The 22000-nt window shown below is 39.6% G+C and overlaps 1 protein-coding gene across 9 annotated transcripts in view; it reads right to left on the bottom strand.

Moving 5' to 3' along the window:
- PNPLA7 (patatin like phospholipase domain containing 7) overlaps positions 1-22000 on the bottom strand; it is a 503274-nt gene that overhangs the window by 144711 nt on the left and 336563 nt on the right. For all 9 annotated transcript variants that reach the window (XM_053695647.1, XM_053695646.1, XM_053695653.1 and 6 more), the window contains 2 exons: positions 19981-20056; positions 1886-2035 (listed from right to left, as the gene is read on the bottom strand). In XM_053695647.1, coding sequence (XP_053551622.1) covers positions 1886-2035; positions 19981-20056 — 226 coding nt within the window. The remainder of the gene's footprint in view (positions 1-1885; positions 2036-19980; positions 20057-22000) is intronic.

Below are 22000 nucleotides of genomic sequence, written 5' to 3'. Positions count from 1 at the left end.
ATGTCAGTGGATGCAGTTGTAGATTGCTCCATAGTGCATTTCCTATGCCGAAGGTCATTGTAAAAGCCATTTAATATGACAATCTTTATAAAATATAGGACATTTATTTTCCTGATTATAGGTCATGGTGGGGTAGGAGAGGGAAGGAAGGAATATAGGGAGGGAACAAGTTTGGAGAGAAAAGAAGTGATAATGCCCACATTTATGTATTTATTAGATTTGTATAAGGGGTACTTAAAGGGATATGAAACCTAACACATTTATGTATTTATTAGATTTGTATAAGGGGTACTTAAAGGGATATGAAACCTAACACATTTATGTATTTATTAGATTTGTATAAGGGGTACTTAAAGGGATATGAAACCTAACACATTTATGTATTTATTAGATTTGTATAAGGGGTACTTAAAGGGATATGAAACCTAACACATTTATTTTGTGATTCAGACAGAGCATACAGTTTTAAAATAGTTTCCAGTTTACTTCTATTATCAAATTTGCTTTGTTCCTATGGTATTCTTTGTTGAAGAGATGCCTAGGTAGGTTTCTGAAGCACTACATGGCAGGAAATAGTGCTGTCATCTACTGCTCTAGCAAATGGATAACATCCTTAAAAAACTGCTACCATATAGTGCGCCAGACAAGTGCATGCTCCTGAGCTTACGACCCTGCTTTTCAACAAAAGATACCAAGAGAACAAAGGAAATATGATAATAGAAGTAAATTTGACAGTTGTTTAAAATTGCATGTTCTATCTGGATCATGAAAGAGAAATGTTGGGTTCATGTCCCTTAAGATGGGTGGTGGGGGGGGGTATATAATTGTCTTGGTTACTCGTTTTGATGTCGCAATGAAGTATTATATTTTGGTTACTTTTTTTTTCTTTGTTTCTTGGTGATTTACAGATATTTGTGTCTCCTGATGCATGTGAGAGAGAACAGTTTTCATGAACATTTCCTTAAAGGGACAATAAAGTCAAAATTAAACTCTCATGATTCAGAACATACAATTTTAAACAATTTTCAAATTTACTTCTGTTATCAAATTTGCTTTGTTGTCTTGGTATCTTTTAATGAAGATTAAAGCTAAGTAGGCTTATAAGAGCTCAGGAGTGTGCACGTGTCTTTAGTACTCTACGGCAGCAGTGTTTTGTAACATTATTTGTAGCTTTGTTTTACAATGTTGTAAAACATTGCTGCCATAGAGTACTAAAGACACGTGCACGCTCCTGAGTTCTGACGAGCCTACCTCGTTTTACTCTTTAATAAAAGATACCAAGAAAACAAAGAAGTAAATTGGAAAACTGTTTAAAATTGAATGCTCTAGCTCAGTGTTTTTCAACCAGTGTGCCGTGAGAGATCCTCAGGTGTGCCACGGCAGACTAACAACAGTGTGACATATTTTTTAAACTTTGCTTGTTTTTTACTCCCAGTGCAGGGGTAGTTTGTAGGAGGCATGGCATAACAGCACAATACATACAGTATGTGTGTGTTTGTGTGTATGTGTATATATATATGCTGTATTAGGCTACAATGTGTGATTTTTTTAACATTTTGGGATGGTGGTGTGTCACAGGATTTTTTTATGTAAAAAAGTGTGCCACGGCAAAAAAAAGGTTAAAAATCACTGCTCTAGCTGAACCATGAATGTTTAATTTTTTTAGTTTACTGTCCCTTTAAGAGAATAAAACAAGTTTGAAATATATCAGATCACACCAACCTGAAGCGGACTCAAGAACATGAATGCATTAAATTTGCCTTCTTTTATTTATAGAAGGGGAAAGCATTATGCCTTCTAATCTTTGTCTGTGTTACGCTACTGCTGAAGCACACAGCCCTGTATATTTAACTCGGCACACTCATGGTTATGATATAGCTCTTACCGATAGCGCTGAGAGCGTGCTTCAGCTCCAGAGTGAAACCTGTGAGAGGAACGTCCTCCGATACAGGCAATATGGCAACAGTGGACAGGTTACTGGCTGGGTTCCCCGTATCCCACTTGTTACCTGTAGTGTGTAGGCCCAGACCATGACCTGACAAGGAAAGAGAGAAAAGATGGTCAGCAATTCATCTTCATTGCACATATAGCACATAAATACATATCACAAGATCACAAAGTATTTCTCATCCCTAACCTTTGCCTAGAAGAAGCAATGTGTAAGTATAGAGCAGTGTGTAAGTATGGAGCAGTGTGTAAGTATGGAGCAGTACATGAGTAGTGCATGAGAAGAAGTAGTGTGTAAGTATGGAGCAGTGCATGAGTAGTGCATGAGAAGAAGTAGTGTGTAAGTATGGAGCAGTACATGAGTAGTGCATGAGAAGAAGCAGTGTGTAAGAATGGAGCAGTACATGAGTAGTGCATGAGAAGAAGTATGAGAAGAAGTAGTGTGTAGGTATGGAGCAGTACATGAATAGTGCATGAGAAGAAGCAGTGTGTAAGAATGGAGCAGTACATGAGTAGTGCATGAGAAGAAGTAATGTGTAAGTATGGAGCAGTGCATGAGTAGTGCATGAGAAGAAGCAGTGTGTAAGTATGGAGCAGTACATGAGTAGTGCATGAGAAGAAGTATTGTGTAAGTATAGAGCAGTACATGAGTAGTGCATGATAAGAAGCAGTGTGTAAGTATGGAGCAGTACTTGAGTAGTGCATGAGAAGAAGTAATGTGTAAGTATGGAGCAGTACATGAGTAGTGCATGAGAAGAAGCAGTGTGTAAGTATGGAGCAGTACATGAGTAGTGCATGAGAAGAAGTAATGTGTAAGTATGGAGCAGTGCATGAGTAGTGCATGAGAAGAAGCAGCGTGTAAGTATGGAGCAGTGCATGAGAAGAAGCAGTGTGTAAGTATGGAGCAGTACATGAGCAGTGCATGAGAAGAAGTAATGTGTAAGTATGGAGCAGTACATGAGTAGTGCATGAGAAGAAGTAATGTGTAAGTATGGAGCAGTACATGAGTAGTGCATGAGAAGAAGTAATGTGTAAGTATGGAGCAGTGCATGGGTAGTGCATGAGAAGAAGCAGTGTGTAAGTATGGAGCAGTACATGAGTAGTGCATGAGAAGCAGTGTGTCAGTATGGAGCAGTACTTGAGAAGTGCATGAGAAGAAGTAGTGTGTAAGTATGGAGCAGTGCATGAGTAGTGCATGAGAAGAAGCAGTGTGTAAGTATGAAGCAGTGCATGAGAAGAAGCAGTGTGTAAGTATGGAGCAGTGCATGAGTAGTGCATGAGAAGAAGTAGTGTGTAAGTATGGAGCAGTGCATGAGTAGTGCATGAGAAGAAGCAGTGTGTAAGTATGGAGCAGTACATGAGTAGTGCATGAGAAGAAGCAGTGTGTAAGTATGGAGCAGTGCATGAAAAGAAGCAGTGTGTACGTATGGAGCAGTACATGAGAAGAACCAGTGTGCAAGTATGGAGCAGTACATGAGTAGTGCATGAGAAGAAGCAGTGTGTAAGTATGGAGCAGTGCATGAGTAGTGCATGAGAAGAAGCAGTGTGTAAGTATGGAGTAGTGCATGAGAAGAAGCAGTGTGTAAGTATGGAGCAGTACTTGAGTAGTGCATGAGAAGAAGTAGTGTGTAAGTATGGAGCAGTGCATGAGTAGTGCATGAGAAGAAGCAGTGTGTACGTATGGAGCAGTAGACATGTGGGGGGGGGGGAGTTGTAATCTCACAAATGCTTTACGCTCCTTTGGCCTTGTATATTTTACTCCAATTTTTTTTTCTAAAACTCCAACGTAAAAGTCTAATCATACAGTCTGTGTTATATATTTTCTTATAGTCTTATTTTGATTGTTTTATTCTATGTGTTTAACTATATTTGCTGGTATATCATTTTCAAATTAAAATAATATTTTTCTAATGCAATTGATACCTATTCTCGTTCGCCTAGATTACGAGTTTTGTGCTAAACAGGGTGCGAAACTAACGCCAAAAAAGTTGCGTTATTTCAGTCTCCATAGCGCTGCCATTACGAGTTACCCCTAACCTCCTTGTGCGTGCGATATGGTGGCGTTAAGCTCCATACCGCACAAAAGCCAAGGGCTGCTTTGATGTGCTCGTGCATGCTTTCCCCCATAGACATCAATGGGGAGAGAGTGTTCGGAAAAAAACTAACACCTGAAGTGTGGAATAAAAAATCTCCGTAATGCAACCCCATTGATGCCTATGGGGAATAAAAGTTATGTTTAAACCTAACACCCCTAATCCGCCGCCCCGACATCGCCAACACTAATAAAAGTTAATAACCCCTATCCCGCCGCTCCCCAACATCGCTGACACTATAATAAAGTTATTAACCCCTAAACCTCCGGCCTCCCACATCGCCGCCACTAAATAAACCTATTAACCCCTAAACCTTCGCCTCCCACACCGCCGCCACTAAATAAACCTATTAAACCCTAAACCGCCGCCCCCCCCACATCTCCGCAACTAAATAAACCTATTGACCCCTAAACCGCCGGCCCCCCACATTGCAAAACACTAAATTAAACTATTAACTCCAAAATCTAACACCCCCCTAACTTTAAATTAAAATTGCAATATAACTACAGTATCTTTAAATAAATAAAAACTTACCTGTGAAATAAAAATAAACCTACCATTAAACTATAAATTAACCTAACCTTACTATTCTAATAAAATAAAAAAATACTACCAATCTAAATTACAAATGCCCTATACCCCCTAGCCTACAACAAACTACCAATAGCCCTTAAAAGGGCCTTTTGTAGGGTATTGCCCTAAGTTAAACAGCTCTTTTACCTGTACAAAAATACAAAGTCCCCCCAACAGTAAAACCCACAACCCAACTAACCCCCCAAAATAAAAAAACCTAAATCTAGAAATAACTAAGGCTGATTGGCTGATTGGATCAGCCAATAGAATGCAAGGTCCATTCTATTGGCTGATCCAATTAGCCAATCAGATTGAACTTCAATCCGATTGGCTGATTACATCAGCCAATCGGATTTTTCCTACCTTAATTCCGATTGGCTGATAGAATCCTATCAGCCAATAGGAATTCGAGGGACGCCATCTTGGATGACGTCATTTAAAGGAACCTTCAATCGTCGTTAGTCGTCGGGAAGAAGAGGATGCTCCGCGTCGGATGTCATGAAGATGGACCCGCTCCGCGCCGGATGGATGAAGACTTCTGCTGGATGGAGGACCTCTTCTGCCCCGATCGGATGAAGACTTCTGCCGCTCCGGATGTCCTCTTCTGGCCCATCGGTGCCCGGCTGGGTGAACACGGCTCACGGTAGAGTGATCTTCAATGGGGTAGTGTTAGTTTTTTTTAAGGGGGGATCGGGTGGGTTTTAGAGTAGGGGTGTGTGGGTGGTGGGTTGTAATGTTGGGGGGGGTCTTGTATTTTATTTTACAGGTAAAAGAGCTGATTACTTTGGGGCAATGCCCTGTAAAAAGCCCTTTTAAGAGCTGGTAAAAGAGCTGATTACTTTTTTAATTTAGTATAGGGTAGGGAATTTTATTATTTTGGGGGGCTTTTTTATTTTATTAGGGGGCTTAGATTAGGTGTAATTAGATTAAAATTCTTGTAATATTTTTTTATTTTTTGTAATATAGTTTAGTTTATTTAATTGTATTTTATTTTAGAAAATTGTATTTAATTTATTTAATTAATTTATTGATAGTGTAGTGTTAGGTGTATTTGTAACTTAGGTTAGGATTTATTTTACAGGTAATTTTGTAATTATTTTAACTAGGTAGCTATTAAATAGTTATTAACTATTTAATAGCTATTGTACCTAGTTAAAATAAATACAAAGTTGCCTGTAAAATAAATATAAATCCTAAAATAGCTACAATGTAACTATTAGTTATATTGTATCTATCTTATGGTTTATTTTATAGGTAAGTATTTAGTTTTAAATAGGAATAATTTATTTAATTATAGTAAATTTATTTTGTTTTATTTAAATTATATTTAAGTTAGGGGGGTGTTAGGGTTAGGGTTAGACTTAGGTTTAGGGGTTAATAACTTTATTATAGTAGCGGCGACGTTGGGGGCGGGAGATTAGGGGTTAATAATTGTAGCTAGGTTGCGGCGATGTTAGGGAGGGCAGATTAGGGGTTAATAAAATTTATTATAGTGTTTGCGAGGCGGGAGTGCGGCGGTTTAGGGGTTGATACATTTATTATAGTGGCGGCGATGTCCAGTTGGCAGATTAGGGGTTAATAAGTGTAGGTAGGTGGCGGCGACGTTGGGGGGGGCAGATTAGGGGTTAATAAATTTAATATAGGTGTCGGCGATGTTAGGGACAGCAGATTAGGGGTTCATAGCTATAATGTAGGTGGCGGTGGTGTCCGGTTGGCAGATTAGGGGTTAAATAATTTTATTATAGTGTTTGCGATGGGGGGGGGGGGCTCGGTTTAGGGGTTAATAGGTAGTTTATGGGTGTTAGTGTACTTTGTAGCACTGTAGTTCAGAGCTTTATGTTCCGGCGTTAGCCCATAAAACTCTTAACTACTGACTTTTAAATGCGGTAGGAGTCTTGGAGGTAGAGGCTGTACCGTTCACTTTCTCCAAGACTCGTAATACCAGCGTTAGGCAAATCCCATTAAAAGATAGGATACGCAATCGACGTAAGGGGAAGTCGCGGAAGAAAAGTGAGCGGTGAGCATCTACCTGTCAGACTCGTAATACCAGCGGGCGTTAAAAAGCAGCGTTGGGACCTCTCAATGCTGCTTTTTAAGGCTAACGCAGAACTCATAATCTCGCCGTTAGTGGTTTTTATTTTTCGTAATTAAAGATTTTTTTTTATTTTTCTCGTAGTGTTAGGTTTTTTTAAATTTGTAATTTAGATTTTTTAATTGGTAGTATTTTTTTATTTTATTAGAATAGTAAGGTTAGGTTAATTTATAGTTTAATGGTAGGTTTATTTGTATTTCACAGGTAAGGTTTTATTTATTAAAAGATAGTTATATTGTAATTTTAATTTAAAGTTAGGGGGGTGTTAGGTATAGGGGTTAATAGTTTAATTTAGTGTTTTGAGATGTGGGGGCCGGCGGTTTAGGGGTTAATAGGTTTATTTAGTTGTGGATATGTGGGAGGCTGGAGGTTTAGGGGTTAACAGGTTTATTTAGTTGCGGATATGTGAGAGGCCGGAGGTTTAGGTGTTAATAACTTTATTATAGTGTTGGCGATGTCAGGGAGTGGGGGATTAGGGGTTAATAGCTTTATTATAGTGTTGGTGACGTAGGGGGCAGCAGATTAGGGGTTAATAAAGGTTTTTAATAGTCGTGATGTGGGTGGGCGGCATGTTAGGGGTTAATAAGTTTAATATAGTGTTTGCGATGCAGGAGGGCGGCAGTTTAAGGATTAATAGGTAGTTTATGGGTGTTAGTGTACTTTGTAACATTTTAGTTATAAGTATTGTGAAACATATTTGTTTCACAAAGCTCATAACTACTACTCTCAGATGGCAATATGGATCGTGTCGGTATAGGCCGTAACGCAAGCATTTTAGCCTCACCACACAACCTGTTATACTGGCGCTATGAAAATTCCACGCAAAAACGTATTTTTTTTTTAGTGCGGAATGGACGTTGTGTTACAGGCTACGATGCTTGCGGTATAGCTATACCGACACGACTTGTAATAGTGCGTTACTGCCATTACGCTGAAATTGCCATTTTTTCTGCGTTAAAAGCCGTAACGCAAAATTCGTAATCTACCTGATTGATTGTAATTACTTTGGAGAAAAAAAAACTGCAAAATTTTCATACAGTAACGAATCAAAGCATTTCATTTTTTGCAGTAGAATCTCCTATTGCTCCCTGCAAGTCAACTCATCTACAAATATCTAAACAAGTCCCTAAAACTGCGGATTTTCATTTTATTATGATCCCTTCAATAGTACAAATAAAAGATTGTTCTTAAAAGACAATTCATCGTGAATTTCAATTTGACAGAGCTCAGTTCTTTACACATGCCACAAGCTATCAAAAGAAACACAATTTATCATTTAAGTGACAGGACAGGAACCCGGGTGCGCTATTACAATTATACAGAACAAGGCCCAGGTGATGTATCACGTCTCAGCTGACATAAGAAACCTGCCCGAATAGCTTTGCTAAATAAAAACAAAACCACAGCAGTAACTTTATAGCAGGAACATTAATCCTGATAAAATACAAAAAAGTCTAGTGACCAATTATATAATAAAAAAAAAAGCTTGCATGGTTTCTAGAAGACACAAAACTAATGGAAATAAACTTGCTAGGCATTTTACTAAGATGCAAATGTGTAGTTCTAGCTTTATGAGACAGATGTAAAAGCTTAAAATTCCCCGGTCTCCATTGGTCCTTAAAGGGACAGTAAATTTAAAATTAAAAACTTTCATGGTCAAGATAGAAGGTGAAATTGCAATCCCTTAAAGGGATGTGAAACCCACATTTTTTTCTTTCATGATTCAGATATAGGGGACGATTTATCACGGACCAAATAGGGCCGTATATCCCTGTTTCCATGAGAGCCTTCATGCTTGCCGGAAACAGGAGTTAAGAACCAGCAGTCTTAAGACCGCTGCTCCTTAACTCGTCCGCTGACATCAATCCGCCTGATCTCATACAATCAAGTTGACTGACACCCCCTGCTAGCGGCCTGCAGGGGGCAGCATTGCACAAGCAGTTTACCAGAACTGCTTGTGCAAAGATAAATGCAGATAGTGTATGCTACAGCGGATCATGTCCGCCAGACACTTGATAAATCGGCCACATAGAATATAATTTTTAAAAAGTTTGGAATTGACGTCTATTTTGCTTTGTTCTCATGTTATTCTTTGTTAAAGAGATACCTAGATGGGTAGCGTGCACATGTCTGGAGCACTACATGACAGGAAATATTGTTGCCATCTAGTGTTCTTTCTAATGTATAACATTACAAACATTCCTGAAGAAACTGAAGAAGAATACGTGGAGTCTTAAAGGGACAGTAAACCTCAAAAATAATGTTATACACAGTGCAGCTCGCTCCTGCTCTGTCTGACAGCAGGAGCGAGCTGCACTGTGTATAATGGCGCGGTCGGGCCGGGCTGTGACTATACAGCTGGCCCGATGCGCTGTGTGAAACAAACAGACCCGCTCAGAAGAGCACAGAGAGCGGGTCTGTAAAACAGCCGTTTTTTAAAAAAAATTAAAAGGGTATATTATGTTTTACAAAGTTTGGCTAATATAATGTTATATAATTCTGCACTATGTGCAGAATTATATAACATTATTTTTAAGGTTTACTGACACTTTAACACTGCGCCAAGAGAAACCAGGTTCCGCACACCAAGAGAGAAACACCTTCCATACCTTGTAATATATACATCTGGTGACAGGCTTACGCGCGCCTGTATCAGGGTCTCAATTACAGGTTCAGAGAATCTTCTCTGAGCTAAAATCAATTTTCCGGTTTCACAGAAGAAACCTGCCCCTCAGGCCATGAGAACAGAAACCAATCCTGTACCCACGAGACACGATGTCCAGAACCCAAGGATCCTGAACCCTTGAGCCCAAGCCCCTTAAAACCGGCATAATCTGCCCCCCACCTGGTAGGATTCCAGGTTGGGAGCTACACCTTAATGCGGTCTTGGCTTGCTTGTTCTTGTTCCAGATTGGGTTAGACTTCCAGGTAACGTTGGTCGTCTCCGGCTTCTTCTAGGGAGAACCTCTCTGGGGCTTGTTCTGATGAATGGAGTGAAACTGTCACATTGCTCGTCCTTTTAATCTGGATTTCTTGTCCTAGGGTAGAAAAGCTCCCTTTCCACCTGTGACAGTCAAAATAATAGAATCCAGACTAGGCCCAAATAGGGTATTTCCCTTGAAGGACAGAGAAAGAAGTCTAGATTTACAAACCATATCCGCAAACTATGATTTCAACCAAAGAGCCCATCTGTCTAATACAGCAAAACTAGTGTTCTCAGCATTATTGCAAACTATCTGAATACTTGCAGAACAAATGAATGAATTTGCAGTTTTAGGAGCTTGAATACAGTCCTGAATCTTCTCTAATGGAGATTCAACCGTAATTAGCTCTGATAATGAGTCGCACCAGAAAGCGGCGGCTCTTGCCACAGCAGCAATACTTTATGCCGGTTGGAAAAGTAAACCTCCTTGTAGGAAAACCTTCCTAAGGTATCCTTTCAATTTCCTGTCCATTGAATCTTTAAAGGACGTACTGTCCCTCCAGAAGAATAGTAGTACGTTTAGCCAGTCTGGAAATAGCACCGTCCACCGTAGGAACGGTGTTCCACATTTCCAAATGAGATTCTGGAATAGGGAATAATTTTCTACAATTCAGAGGAGAAAAAGGGCTTCTCCCATTCCTTGGAAATTAAATCAGCAGCCAATGAAGGAACCGGGAAGACATCAGGAGTCTTTACTTTGGGCTTAAAAATATCTAATTTCTGTACCTGTTTCTCTTCCACAGGCTTTGTATCGGTCACCTCTAAGGTATTGAGCACCTCCCTGAGTAAATATCTTAGGTGATCTACCTTAATTCTGAAAGTAAAATACGCTGTGTCCTTATCAGATTCCTTAGATGAGTCAGAGGATGAAAGTTTACCTTCTGTACTAGAGAAGGATTCATCTTCATCATATACCTGCAGATGTCTGAAAGCGGAGTTCCAACTGAGCTGGTCCTGGACTCTGAAAAGCAATTTTTAACCTCTCTCTTCTGTTTACCTTTAGTCGGCATGGCGCTAAGAGCTGCTGACACAGCAGATTGTATTTGGGTCACAAAGTCATGTGGAAAAGGACTATGATCAGGTTGTGTCAGGGAGACAGGGTCATCAGGGTAAAGAGCAGACACACACCACCTTATGAAAGTTAATATGTCATCTCAATTAAAGTTAATTATGGCTTTACTGCCCCTTTAACAACAAGCCACAAAGTATTTTGGGATTCATAGAATTCTAAATAAACTGAGAAAGGAAAACACTAGGAAGCCTATCCTGTATTCTTTAGGGGGGCATTGTTTATAAATAGGCTTGGACAAACTTGCACCACAGAGAAAAAGATTAACCTTTAAGAAACATAAGAGCAAAAAAATGCCATGTCTTTTATTTGAATGGTCTAAAAAGCCTGGCAATCAAACAGGCATAAGGTTGTGTGCACAAGCATTACCTTTTGCTCATTCATAGTGATTGCTCAAGAAAATGTATGCAAAAACAATCTCATACTGACCATTCCAAGGAGAGTTCTTACTATGCTCTCTAAAAAAAAAAAAGGTGTTCTCGGCCTGAAAATAATCGGAGAGTATGGAACTGTCTACCATAGAAAATAATGGAGCTCTCAGGAGATTACAATCTCTCAGGGGCGAATGTCGTAAGCAAATTACAAATAATGTTGCACTGTTTTTAATTTAATTTTCCTTGCACTTCCAGTTTGGCATGAACATTGTTTCCTAAAAGTTTTTTTAAACTATCTTGACAGCTTTCATTATGAAAGATAAAACAGCAAGTGTAACGTGCTTACAGAATACGATGAGGCAACAACATACTATAGACACTATGCATAGCGGTTATATATGCACAAAAAAAAGTGTTAAACATGGATTTCAATTAATGAAAAGTAGCAGAAATAGATTTGGTTACTTTAAAGACCTTACGCGTGAATATGATCTTTCACAAATCTTTCAAGAAAATTACTTTACCAAGGAAATAACCAGAAGAGAAGATCTTTACGCTGGGCTCATCAAAGATTTATCTGTGAAGGCTGGATTCAAACTTGATTAGGAGCACAGGTGTTAATTAGATGCTCGCGCATTTTCATTTTTTGTTCACAGATATTCTAAAAAACGTTGCCTATCTCCAGCTCTTAAGCATTAATGCTGGACTATCCCAGCCAAAAAAACATGGCCAAAGAGGGCTTATAGCAGCATGTGAGTTGGGAAGACATATTAGCCAAATCTGATGGAACATAGGGTATGGACCCTCACAGCAACAGTAAAACGAATAAGTAGTCTCACTGGCTTCTTCTTTTTTCCCCTTAAAATAAAACAAAAAGCCTCAGGCTGGAGCTAAAGAGAGAGCCCATCTTACCTTGCTCAAAACAGGCAGACACAGAAGTGAGCAGGAATAGAAGGTGCAATTACAGACGAAAGGAAGGAGGCCAAATACAAAATATTGGTGCAGGGAGGGGGTGGATGATATGTAAGAGAGGGATGGTCTTTTGAGTGGTGAAGAGATAGGGTAGATGAACCAATCACATAAGGTGTCATTATCTATAAGGGGTGCAGGGAGATGGTGGGTGATCTATAAGTGTTGATGATCTGTGAGGGGTGCAGGGAGAGGGTGTGTGACCTGTAATGGGGAATGATCAATGCACGGTGCAGGAAAACGGTGGGTGATAGTCTGTGACGGGTGCAGGGAGAAGGTATATACACATACACAAACACACAGATAGATAGATAGATAGATAGATAGATAGGATAGATGTGTGTGTATATAAATATATAGATATACACAAAAACAGACACACACACATACACACACACACACACACAAACACACACACACAGATAGATAGATAGATAGATAGGATAGATGTGTGTGTATATAAATATATAGATATACACAAAAACAGACACACACACATACACAAACACACACACACACACAGATAGATAGATAGATAGATAGATAGATAGATAGATAGATAGGATAGATGTGTGTGTATATAAATATATAGATATACACAAAAACAGACACACACACATACACAAACACACACACACACACACACAGATAGATAGATAGATAGATAGATAGATAGGATAGATGTGTGTGTATATAAATATATATACACACACAAAAACAGACACACACACATACACAAACACACAGATAGATAGATAGATAGATAGATAGATACGTGTGTGTGTATATAAATATATATACACACACAAAAACAGACACACACACATACACAAACACACAGATAGATAGATAGATAGATAGATAGATGTGTGTGTATATAAATATATATACACACACAAAAACAGACACACACACATACACAAACACACAGATAGATAGATAGATAGATAGATAGATAGATAGATAGATGTGTGTGTATATAAATATATATACACACACAAAAACAGACACACACACATACACAAACACACAGATAGATAGATATATAGATAGATAGATAGATAGAAAGATAGATAGATGTGTGTGTATATAAATATATATACACACACAAAAACAGACACACACACATACACAAACACACAGACAGATAGATAGATACATGTGTGTGTATAAATATATATATACACAAATACACATTAGTCTGAAGAGAGTAACAGCAATATGTTGTGATATTATGTATCAGGTGCTATAACACGCTGCAATAGTTTACAACGGTGTACAATAATTGCTCTAAATGTCTTAAAGGGGCATAAACCCAAAAATGATTTTTCATGATTCCGATAGAGAATACAATTTTAAACAGCTTTCCAATGTACTTCTATTATAAAAATTGTCTTTGTTTTCTTGTTATCCTTTGTTAAAAAGCAGGAAGGTAAGTTCGGGAGCGTGCAACAACGTTATACATCAGCAAGAGCACTAGAGGGCAGCACTATTTCCTGTCATGTAGAGCTCCAGACATGTGCACGCTACCTATCTAGATATCTCTTCAACAAAGAATAACATGAAAACAAAGGAAATTTGATAATAGACGTAAATTGGAAACTTTTTTTAAAAATTGTATTCTCTATCTAAATCATGAAAGAAAAAAACACAATTTATGCTTACCTGATAAATTTATTTCTCTTGTGGTGTATCCAGTCCACGGATCATCCATTACTTGTGGGATATTCTCCTTCCCAACAGGAAGTTGCAAGAGGATCACCCACAGCAGAGCTGCTATATAGCTCCTCCCCTCACTGTCATATCCAGTCATTCGACCGAAACAAGCCGAGAAAGGAGAAACCATAGGGTGCAGTTGGTACTGTAGGTTAAATCTAAATTTTGACCTGCCTTAAACTGACAGGGCGGGCCGTGGACTGGATACACCACAAGAGAAATAAATTTATCAGGTAAGCATAAATTGTGTTTTCTCTTGTTAAGTGTATCCAGTCCACGGATCATCCATTACTTGTGGGATACCAATACCAAAGCTAAAGTACACGGATGAAGGGAGGGACAAGGTAGGTACTTAAACGGAAGGTACCACTGCCTGTAGAACCTGTCTCCCAAAAATAGCCTCAGAAGAAGCAAAAGTATCAAATTTGTAGAATTTTGAAAAAGTATGAAGCAAAGACCAAGTCGCCGCCTTGCAAATCTGTTCAACAGAAGCCTCATTTTTAAAGGCCCAAGTGGAAGCCACAGCTCTAGTAGAATGAGCTGTAATCCTTTCAGGGGGCTGCTGTCCAGCAGTCTCATAGGCTAAGCGTATTATGCTTCTTAGCCAAAAAGAAAGAGTCCAGAGTAAACAACAAACAAAGCAGATGTTTGACAAAAATCTTTAGTAGCTTGTAAGTAAAACTTTAAAGCACGGACTACGTCCAGATTATGTAAAAGACGTTCCTTCTTTGAAGAAGGATTAGGGCACAATGATGGAACAACAATCTCTTGATTGATATTCTTAGTAGATACCACCTTAGGCAAAAACCCAGGTTTTGTACGCAAAACTACCTTATCTGCATGGAAGATCAGATAAGGAGAATCACATTGTAAAGCAGATAACTCGGAGACTCTACGAGCCGAGGAAATAGCCATCAAAAAAAGAACTTTCCAAGATAAAAGTTTAATATCTATGGAATGAAGAACTTTAAGAACCAAGTTTAAGCTCCATGGAGGAGCAACAGGTTTAAACACAGGCTTGATTCTAACCAAAGCCTGAAAAAATGCCTGAACGTCTGGAATATCTGCCAGACACTTGTGCAAAAGAATAGACAGGGCAGAAATATGTCCCTTTAAAGAACTAGCTGATAATCCTTTTTCCAAACCCTCTTGGAGAAAAGACAATATCCTGGGAATCCTAACTTTACTCCATGAGTAATTCTTGGATTCACACCAATAAAGATATTTACGCCATATCTTATGGTAGATTTTCCTGGTGACAGGCTTTCTTGCCTGTATTAGGGTATCAATGACTGACTCGGAGAAGCCACGCTTTGATAAAATCAAGCGTTCAATCTCCAGGCAGTCAGTCTCAGAGAAATTAGATTTGGATGATTGAAAGGACCTTGTAGTAGAAGGTCTTGTCTCAAAGGCAGAGTCCAAGGTGGAAAGGATGACATGTCCACTAGGTCTGCATACCAGGTCCTGCGTGGCCACGCAGGTGCTATCAAGATCACCGATGCTCTCTCCTGTTTGATTTTGGCAATCAGTCGAGGGAGCAGAGGAAACGGTGGAAACACATAAGCCAGGTTGAAAGACCAAGGCGCTGCTAGAGCATCTATCAGCGTCGCTTCTGGGTCCCTGGACCTGGAACCGTAACAAGGAAGCTTGGCATTCTGGCGAGACGCCATGAGATCCAGTTCTGGTTTGCCCCAACGATGAATCAATTGAGCAAACACCTCCGGATGGAGTACCCACTCCCCCGGATGAAAAGTCTGACGACTTAGAAAATCCGCCTCCCAGTTCTCTACACCTGGGATATGGATCGCTGAGAGGTGGCAAGAGTGTCTCTCTGCCCAGCGAATTATCTTGGAGACTTCTAACATCGCTAGGGAACTCCTTGTTCCCCCTTGATGGTTGATGTAAGCCACAGTCGTGATGTTGTCCGACTGAAATCTGATGAACCTCAGAGTTGATAACTGAGGCCAAGCTTGAAGAACATTGAATATCGCTCTCAATTCCAGAATATTTATTGGAAGGAGTTTCTCCTCCTGTGTCCACGATCCCTGAGCCTTCAGGGAGTTCCAGACTGCACCCCAACCTAGAAGGCTGGCATCTGTCGTTACAATTGTCCAATCTGGCCTGCGAAAGGTCATACCTTTGGACAGGTGGACTCGAGATAGCCACCAGAGAAGAGAATACCTGGTCTCTTGATCCAGATTTAGTAGAGGGGACAATTCTGTGTAATCCCCATTCCACTGACTGAGCATGCATAGTTGCAGCGGTCCGAGATGTAGGCGCGCAAACGGAACTATGTCCATTGCCGCTACCATTAAGCCGATTACCTCCATGCACTGAGCCACCGAAGGGCGTGGAATAGAATGGAGAACACGGCAAGAATTTAGAAGTTTTGATAACCTGGACTCCGTCAGGTAAATTTTAATTTCTACAGAATCTATCAGAGTCCCTAGGAAGGAGACTCTTGTGAGTGGGGATAGAGAACTCTTTTCCTCGTTCACTTTCCACCCGTGCGACCTCAGAAATGCCAGAAGTATGTCCGTATGGGACTTGGCAATTTGGAAATTTGACTCCTGTCTCAGGATGTCGTCTAGATAAGGGGCCACTGCTATGCCCCGCGGCCTTAGGACCGCCAGAAGCGCCCCCAGAACCTTTGTAAAAATTCTTGGGGCTGTAGCTAACCCGAAGGGAAGAGCCACAAACTGGTAATGCCTGTCCAGAAAGGCAAACCTTAGGAACCGATGATGATCTTTGTGTATCGGAATGTGAAGGTAAGCATCCTTTAGATCCACCGTAGTCATATATTGACCCTCCTGGATCATAGGTAGGATGGTCCGAATAGTTTCCATTTTGAATGATGGAACTCTGAGGAATTTGTTTAAGATCTTTAGATCCAAGATTGGTCTGAAGGTTCCCTCTTTTTTGGGAACCACAAACAGATTTGAGTAAAATCCCTGTCCCTGTTCCTCCTTTGGAACTGGATGGATCACTCCCATAACTAGGAGGTCTTGCACACAGTGTAAGAATGCCTCTTTCTTTATCTGGTTGACAGATAATCGTGAAAGGTGAAATCTCCCTTGTGGAGGAGAAGCCTTGAAGTCCAGAAGATACCCCTGAGATATAATCTCCAACGCCCAGGGATCCTGAACATCTCTTGCCCACGCCTGGGCGAAGAGAGAAAGTCTGCCCCCTACTAGATCCGTTACCGGATAGGGGGCCATTCCTTCATGCTGTCTTAGAGGCAGCAGCAGGCTTTTTGGCCTGCTTGCCTTTGTTCCAGGACTGGTTAGGTTTCCAGGCCGTCTTGGACTGAGCAAAAGTTCCCTCTTGTTTTGTAGCAGAGGAAGTTGATGCTGCACTTGCCTTGAAGTTTCGAAAGGCACGAAAATTAGACTGTTTGGCCCTTGATTTGGACCTGTCCTGAGGAAGGGCATGACCTTTACCTCCAGTAATGTCAGCAATAATTTCCTTCAAACCAGGCACAAATAGGGTCTGCCCCTTGAAGGGAATGTTAAGTAGTTTAGACTTTGAAGTCACGTCAGCTGACCAAGATTTGAGCCATAGCGCCCTACGCGCCTGGATGGCAAATCCAGAATTCTTAGCCGTTAGTTTAGTCAAATGAACAATGGCATCAGAAATAAAAGAATTAGCTAGCTTAAGTGCTCTAAGCTTGTTAAGTATGTCCTCCAAAGGAGTCGTCTGTAAAGCCTCTTCCAGAGACTCAAACCAGAACGCTGCAGCAGCAGTGACAGGAGCAATGCATGCAAGGGGCTGCAGGATAGAACCTTGTTGAATAAACATTTTCTTAAGATAACCCTCTAATTTTTTATCCATAGGATCTGAAAAAGCACAACTGTCCTCGACAGGGATAGTAGTACGCTTTGCTAAAGTAGAAACTGCTCCCTCCACCTTAGGGACCGTTTGCCATAAGTCCCGTGTGGTGGCGTCTATGGGAAACATTTTTCTAAAAATAGGAGGGGGGGGGGGGAACGGCACACCGGGTCTATCGCACTCTTTATTAATAATTTCTGTAAACCTTTTAGGTATTGGAAAAACCTCAGTACACACCGGCACTGCAAAGTATTTATCCAGTCTACACAATTTCTCTGGCACTGCAATTGTGTCACAGTCATTCAGAGCAGCTAAAACCTCCCTAAGCAAAACACGGAGGTTCTCAAGCTTAAATTTGAAAGTAGAAATATCAGAATCAGGTTTCCCTGAGTCACAGATATCACCCACAGACTGAAGCTCTCCTTCCTCAGCTTCTGCATATTGTGAGGCAGTATCAGACATGGCTCTTAAAGCGTCTGTATGCTCTGTATTATGCCTAACACCAGAGCTATCACGCTTTCCTCTAAATTCAGGTAGTCTGGCTAATACCGCTGACAGTGTATTATCCATGACTGCCGCCATGTCTTGTAAAGTAATCGCTATGGGCTTCCTTGTTGTACTTGGCGCCATTTGAGCGTGAGTCCCTTGAGCGGGAGTCAAAGGGTCTGACATGTGGGGAGAGTTAGTCGGCATAACTTCCCCCTCGTCAGAATCCTCTGGTGATAAATTTTTTAAAGATAAAAGCTGATCTTTATTGTTTAAAGTGAAATCCATACATTTAGTACACATTCTCATATGGGGTTCCACCGTTGCTTTTAAACATAATGAACAAGGAGTTTCCTCTATGTCAGACATGTTTATACAGACTAGCAATGAGACTAGCAAGCTTGGAAAACACTTTAAATCAAGTTAACAAGCAAATATAAAAAACGGTACTGTGCCTTTAAGAGAAACAAATTTTGTCAAAATTTGAAAAACAGTGAAAAAAGGCAGTAATTCAAACAAAATTTTTACAGTGTATGTAATAGGTTAGCAGAGCATTGCACCCACTTGCAAATGGATGATTAACCCCTTAATGCAAAAAACGGATCAAAAAAACGAATTGAACGTTTTTTAAACAGTCACAACAACTGCCACAGCTCAGCTGTGGCCCTGCCTTCCTCAATAAACGACTTTTGAAGCCTTTAGAGCCCTTCAGAGATGTCCTATAGCATGCAGGGAACTGCTGAGGGAAGCTGAATGTCTCTGTCTGCAATTTTAACTGCGCAAAAAAGCGCTAAAATAGGCCCCTCCCACTCATACTAAAACAGTGGAAAGCCTCAGGAAACTGTTTCTAGGCAAAAATCAAGCCAGCCATGTGGAAAAAACTAGGCCCCAATAAGTTTTATCACCAAAGCATATATAAAAACGATTAAACATGCCAGCAAACGTTTTATATTGCACATTTATAAGAGTATATATCTCTGATAGTAAGCCTGATACTAGTCGCTATTAAATCACTGTATTTAGGCTTAACCTACATTAATCCGGTATCAGCAGCATTTTCCAGCAATTACATCCCTAGAAAAACTTAAAACTGCACATACCTCATTTCAGGATAACCTGCATGCCATTCTCCCTCTGAAGTTACCTCACTCCTCAGACATATGTGAGAACAGCAGTGGATCTTAGTTACTTCTGCTAAGATCATAGAAAACGCAGGCAGATTCTTCTTCTAAATGCTGCCTGAGATAAAATAGTACAACTCCGGTACCATTTAAAAATAATAAACTTTTGATTGAAGACAAAACTAACTATATTTCACCACTTTCCTCTTACTACCTCCATCTTTGTTGAGAGTTGCAAGAGAATGACTGGGTATGGCAGTTAGGGGAGGAGCTATATAGCAGCTCTGCTGTGGGTGTCCTCTTGCAACTTCCTGTTGGGAAGGAGAATATCCCACAAGTAATGGATGATCCGTGGACTGGATACACCTTACATGAGAAATGTGGGTTGCATGTCCCTTTAATAGCTATTTAAAACATTCAGGTAGAGAGTTTACTCTTCCATAGTTTTTTTATGTATTTATCTAATGTGAGATGGGTGTCTGTAAAAAAGGTAAAAACATTACTTACAGATTAGAGCATTATATAAAAATGTGGCAAGAGAATATTCCCAATGGATTGTGGGTATAATGAAGAGTAATTGTCCTGTGCCTGACAGGCTGCAGTACAGACCATGCATGCTGTTAGCAGCACATTATCTGCAGTGAAGCGGCACTGAGCCACATTCCTAAAAATTACAAGTCAGCAATTTGCCAGATATCTAATCTTAATTGTGCCAAGGCCGTTTCTCACCTGTAAGTGGTCCATTGACCTGCTGTAAGCTGCCAAGAATCTTCTCGCCAAGCAAATGAATGAGCCGGGTCACCACCTAGAGGAAATACAGGATATGAGGATTCATTATCAGAAGATGTTGCCAAATCGCCATCTGAAATGAATTAGCTGTTATTAGAAAGCATGTTTCCTATAATGGAAAAAGTATTGATTTCTTATGCATTTGGGTAATTGAGTTTATATCTACATTATCTTTTAAATGCTACAGCAGACTCTGTAAAAGTCTCATGTATTATAGAAGCCATGTTAACCCTTATATCGCCACAGAAATTAATACGTTATGTTGAATCACTTTCAGTGAGTATTAAAACAGTACTTTGTATGGTTCACGCCATAATTTTAAACATGTATTAAAGGGATATGAAACCAATTTTTTTTTCTTTCATGATTCAGACAGAGCAGGCAATTTTAAGCAGTTTTCAAATTTACTCCTATTATCAAAATGCCTTTGTTCTCTTGGTATCTTTATTTGAAAAAGCAGGAATGCATACGCTTATGAGCCGGACCGTTTTTTTGGTTCAGCACCCTGGGTAGCGCTTGCTGATTAATAGGTACATTTAGCTACCAATAAAGCAAGCGTTACCCAGGTGCTGAACCAAAAATGGGCCGGCTCATAAGCGTATGCATTCATACTTTTCAAATGAAGATACTAAGAGAACAAAGAAAAAATGATAATAGGAGTAAATTAGAACGTTGTTTTTTTAACAGCATACTCTATCTGAATCATGAAAGAAAAAAATTGGGTTTAATATCCCACTGACAGACAAAATATGGTAGTTGGGAATATTGTAGCTTTTTATGATAAGAAGAATGACCTTGAAGACTGAGTATATATCTTTAGTATGGATAGTCTGCAAACCCATTTATATGTATCAAGACTCCCTTTGGTGTATGAGTAAGGGTAAAGCCAGGGAGGTAATTAGGAATTTGCTCTTCCTCCACCGTTTGCAATTCCTTGAGAATTAGCACAATCATATCTGCCTGCGCAGTGTGGCTGATCGTTACTGGAAAGTGGACACGGCAATGTATCAAAATGACACTTTAATGATCTGTGTCCCTTTTTCAAACAAACATCATTCATTTTCATCTTAATGTGGTGGTATTTAACCTCCTACCACATTTGCTGCAGTGACTTGTGTAATACATATCAAAATAATTCCGTACTTGCTGTATGCAGACTGGAGACAGATATACTCTGTGCCAGACCGTAAGTGGTTAAACTACATCCATCCCACAGGCTGAGAGCACTAAATTAATTTCAGTCACTTTGCTGTCTGTTTTACAAGAGCAGATGACTTGAATAATCAACTCTGCAACTAATTGTGTAACTAGACTCTTGTCATAAGTCAATATAGATGACAAATGGTGCAGATATACTATGTAAGGCGCAAGGTCAGCTAAAAAGGTGATTCTTCCCATTGTGCATAGCTTTTGAAAACAAGTAACCTACACCATAAGGCAGCTATACTGCAAATGATTACAGGCACATTTAAGGTTTTTTGTTTTGTTTTTATATATTTTTTTGTATTTTATTTTTGTGTGGGTAACAATTATCTACATGGAAAGAATACTCATATACCTGCACACAATAGCTTCAGCTAAAAGCCGTTTTTAAAAAAGATAAGAACGAAATATAAAATAAAAACTCTTTTTTGAATTATACTGATAAAATAACCTATAACTTATTTTCTTTTAATAAAAAAACAACATACAAATATAAAAAGTTATTTTGATGCTATGTTATTTTACAGCAGTATTAATCGCGGAGAGAATGATAACTACAGTCAACCTGGGATTAAAGGGACAGTAGACACCAATTTTCATATAACTGCATGTAATAGACTCTACTATAAAGAATAATATGAACAGATGCTGAAATAAAAATCCAATATAAAACCTTTTAAAAACTTACTTAGAAGAGGCGGAGCTAACTGCCGAGAGAAGCAGATGTCCTTAGAAAGAGCTCTCTGCTTTTTGGGCC

The sequence above is a fragment of the Bombina bombina genome, chromosome 12 (assembly GCF_027579735.1).
Source record: "Bombina bombina isolate aBomBom1 chromosome 12, aBomBom1.pri, whole genome shotgun sequence".
NCBI classification, from domain to species: domain Eukaryota; kingdom Metazoa; phylum Chordata; class Amphibia; order Anura; family Bombinatoridae; genus Bombina; species Bombina bombina.
The sequence above is the reverse complement of the archived record's forward strand: the minus strand, read 5'-3'. Positions and strand labels throughout refer to the sequence as shown.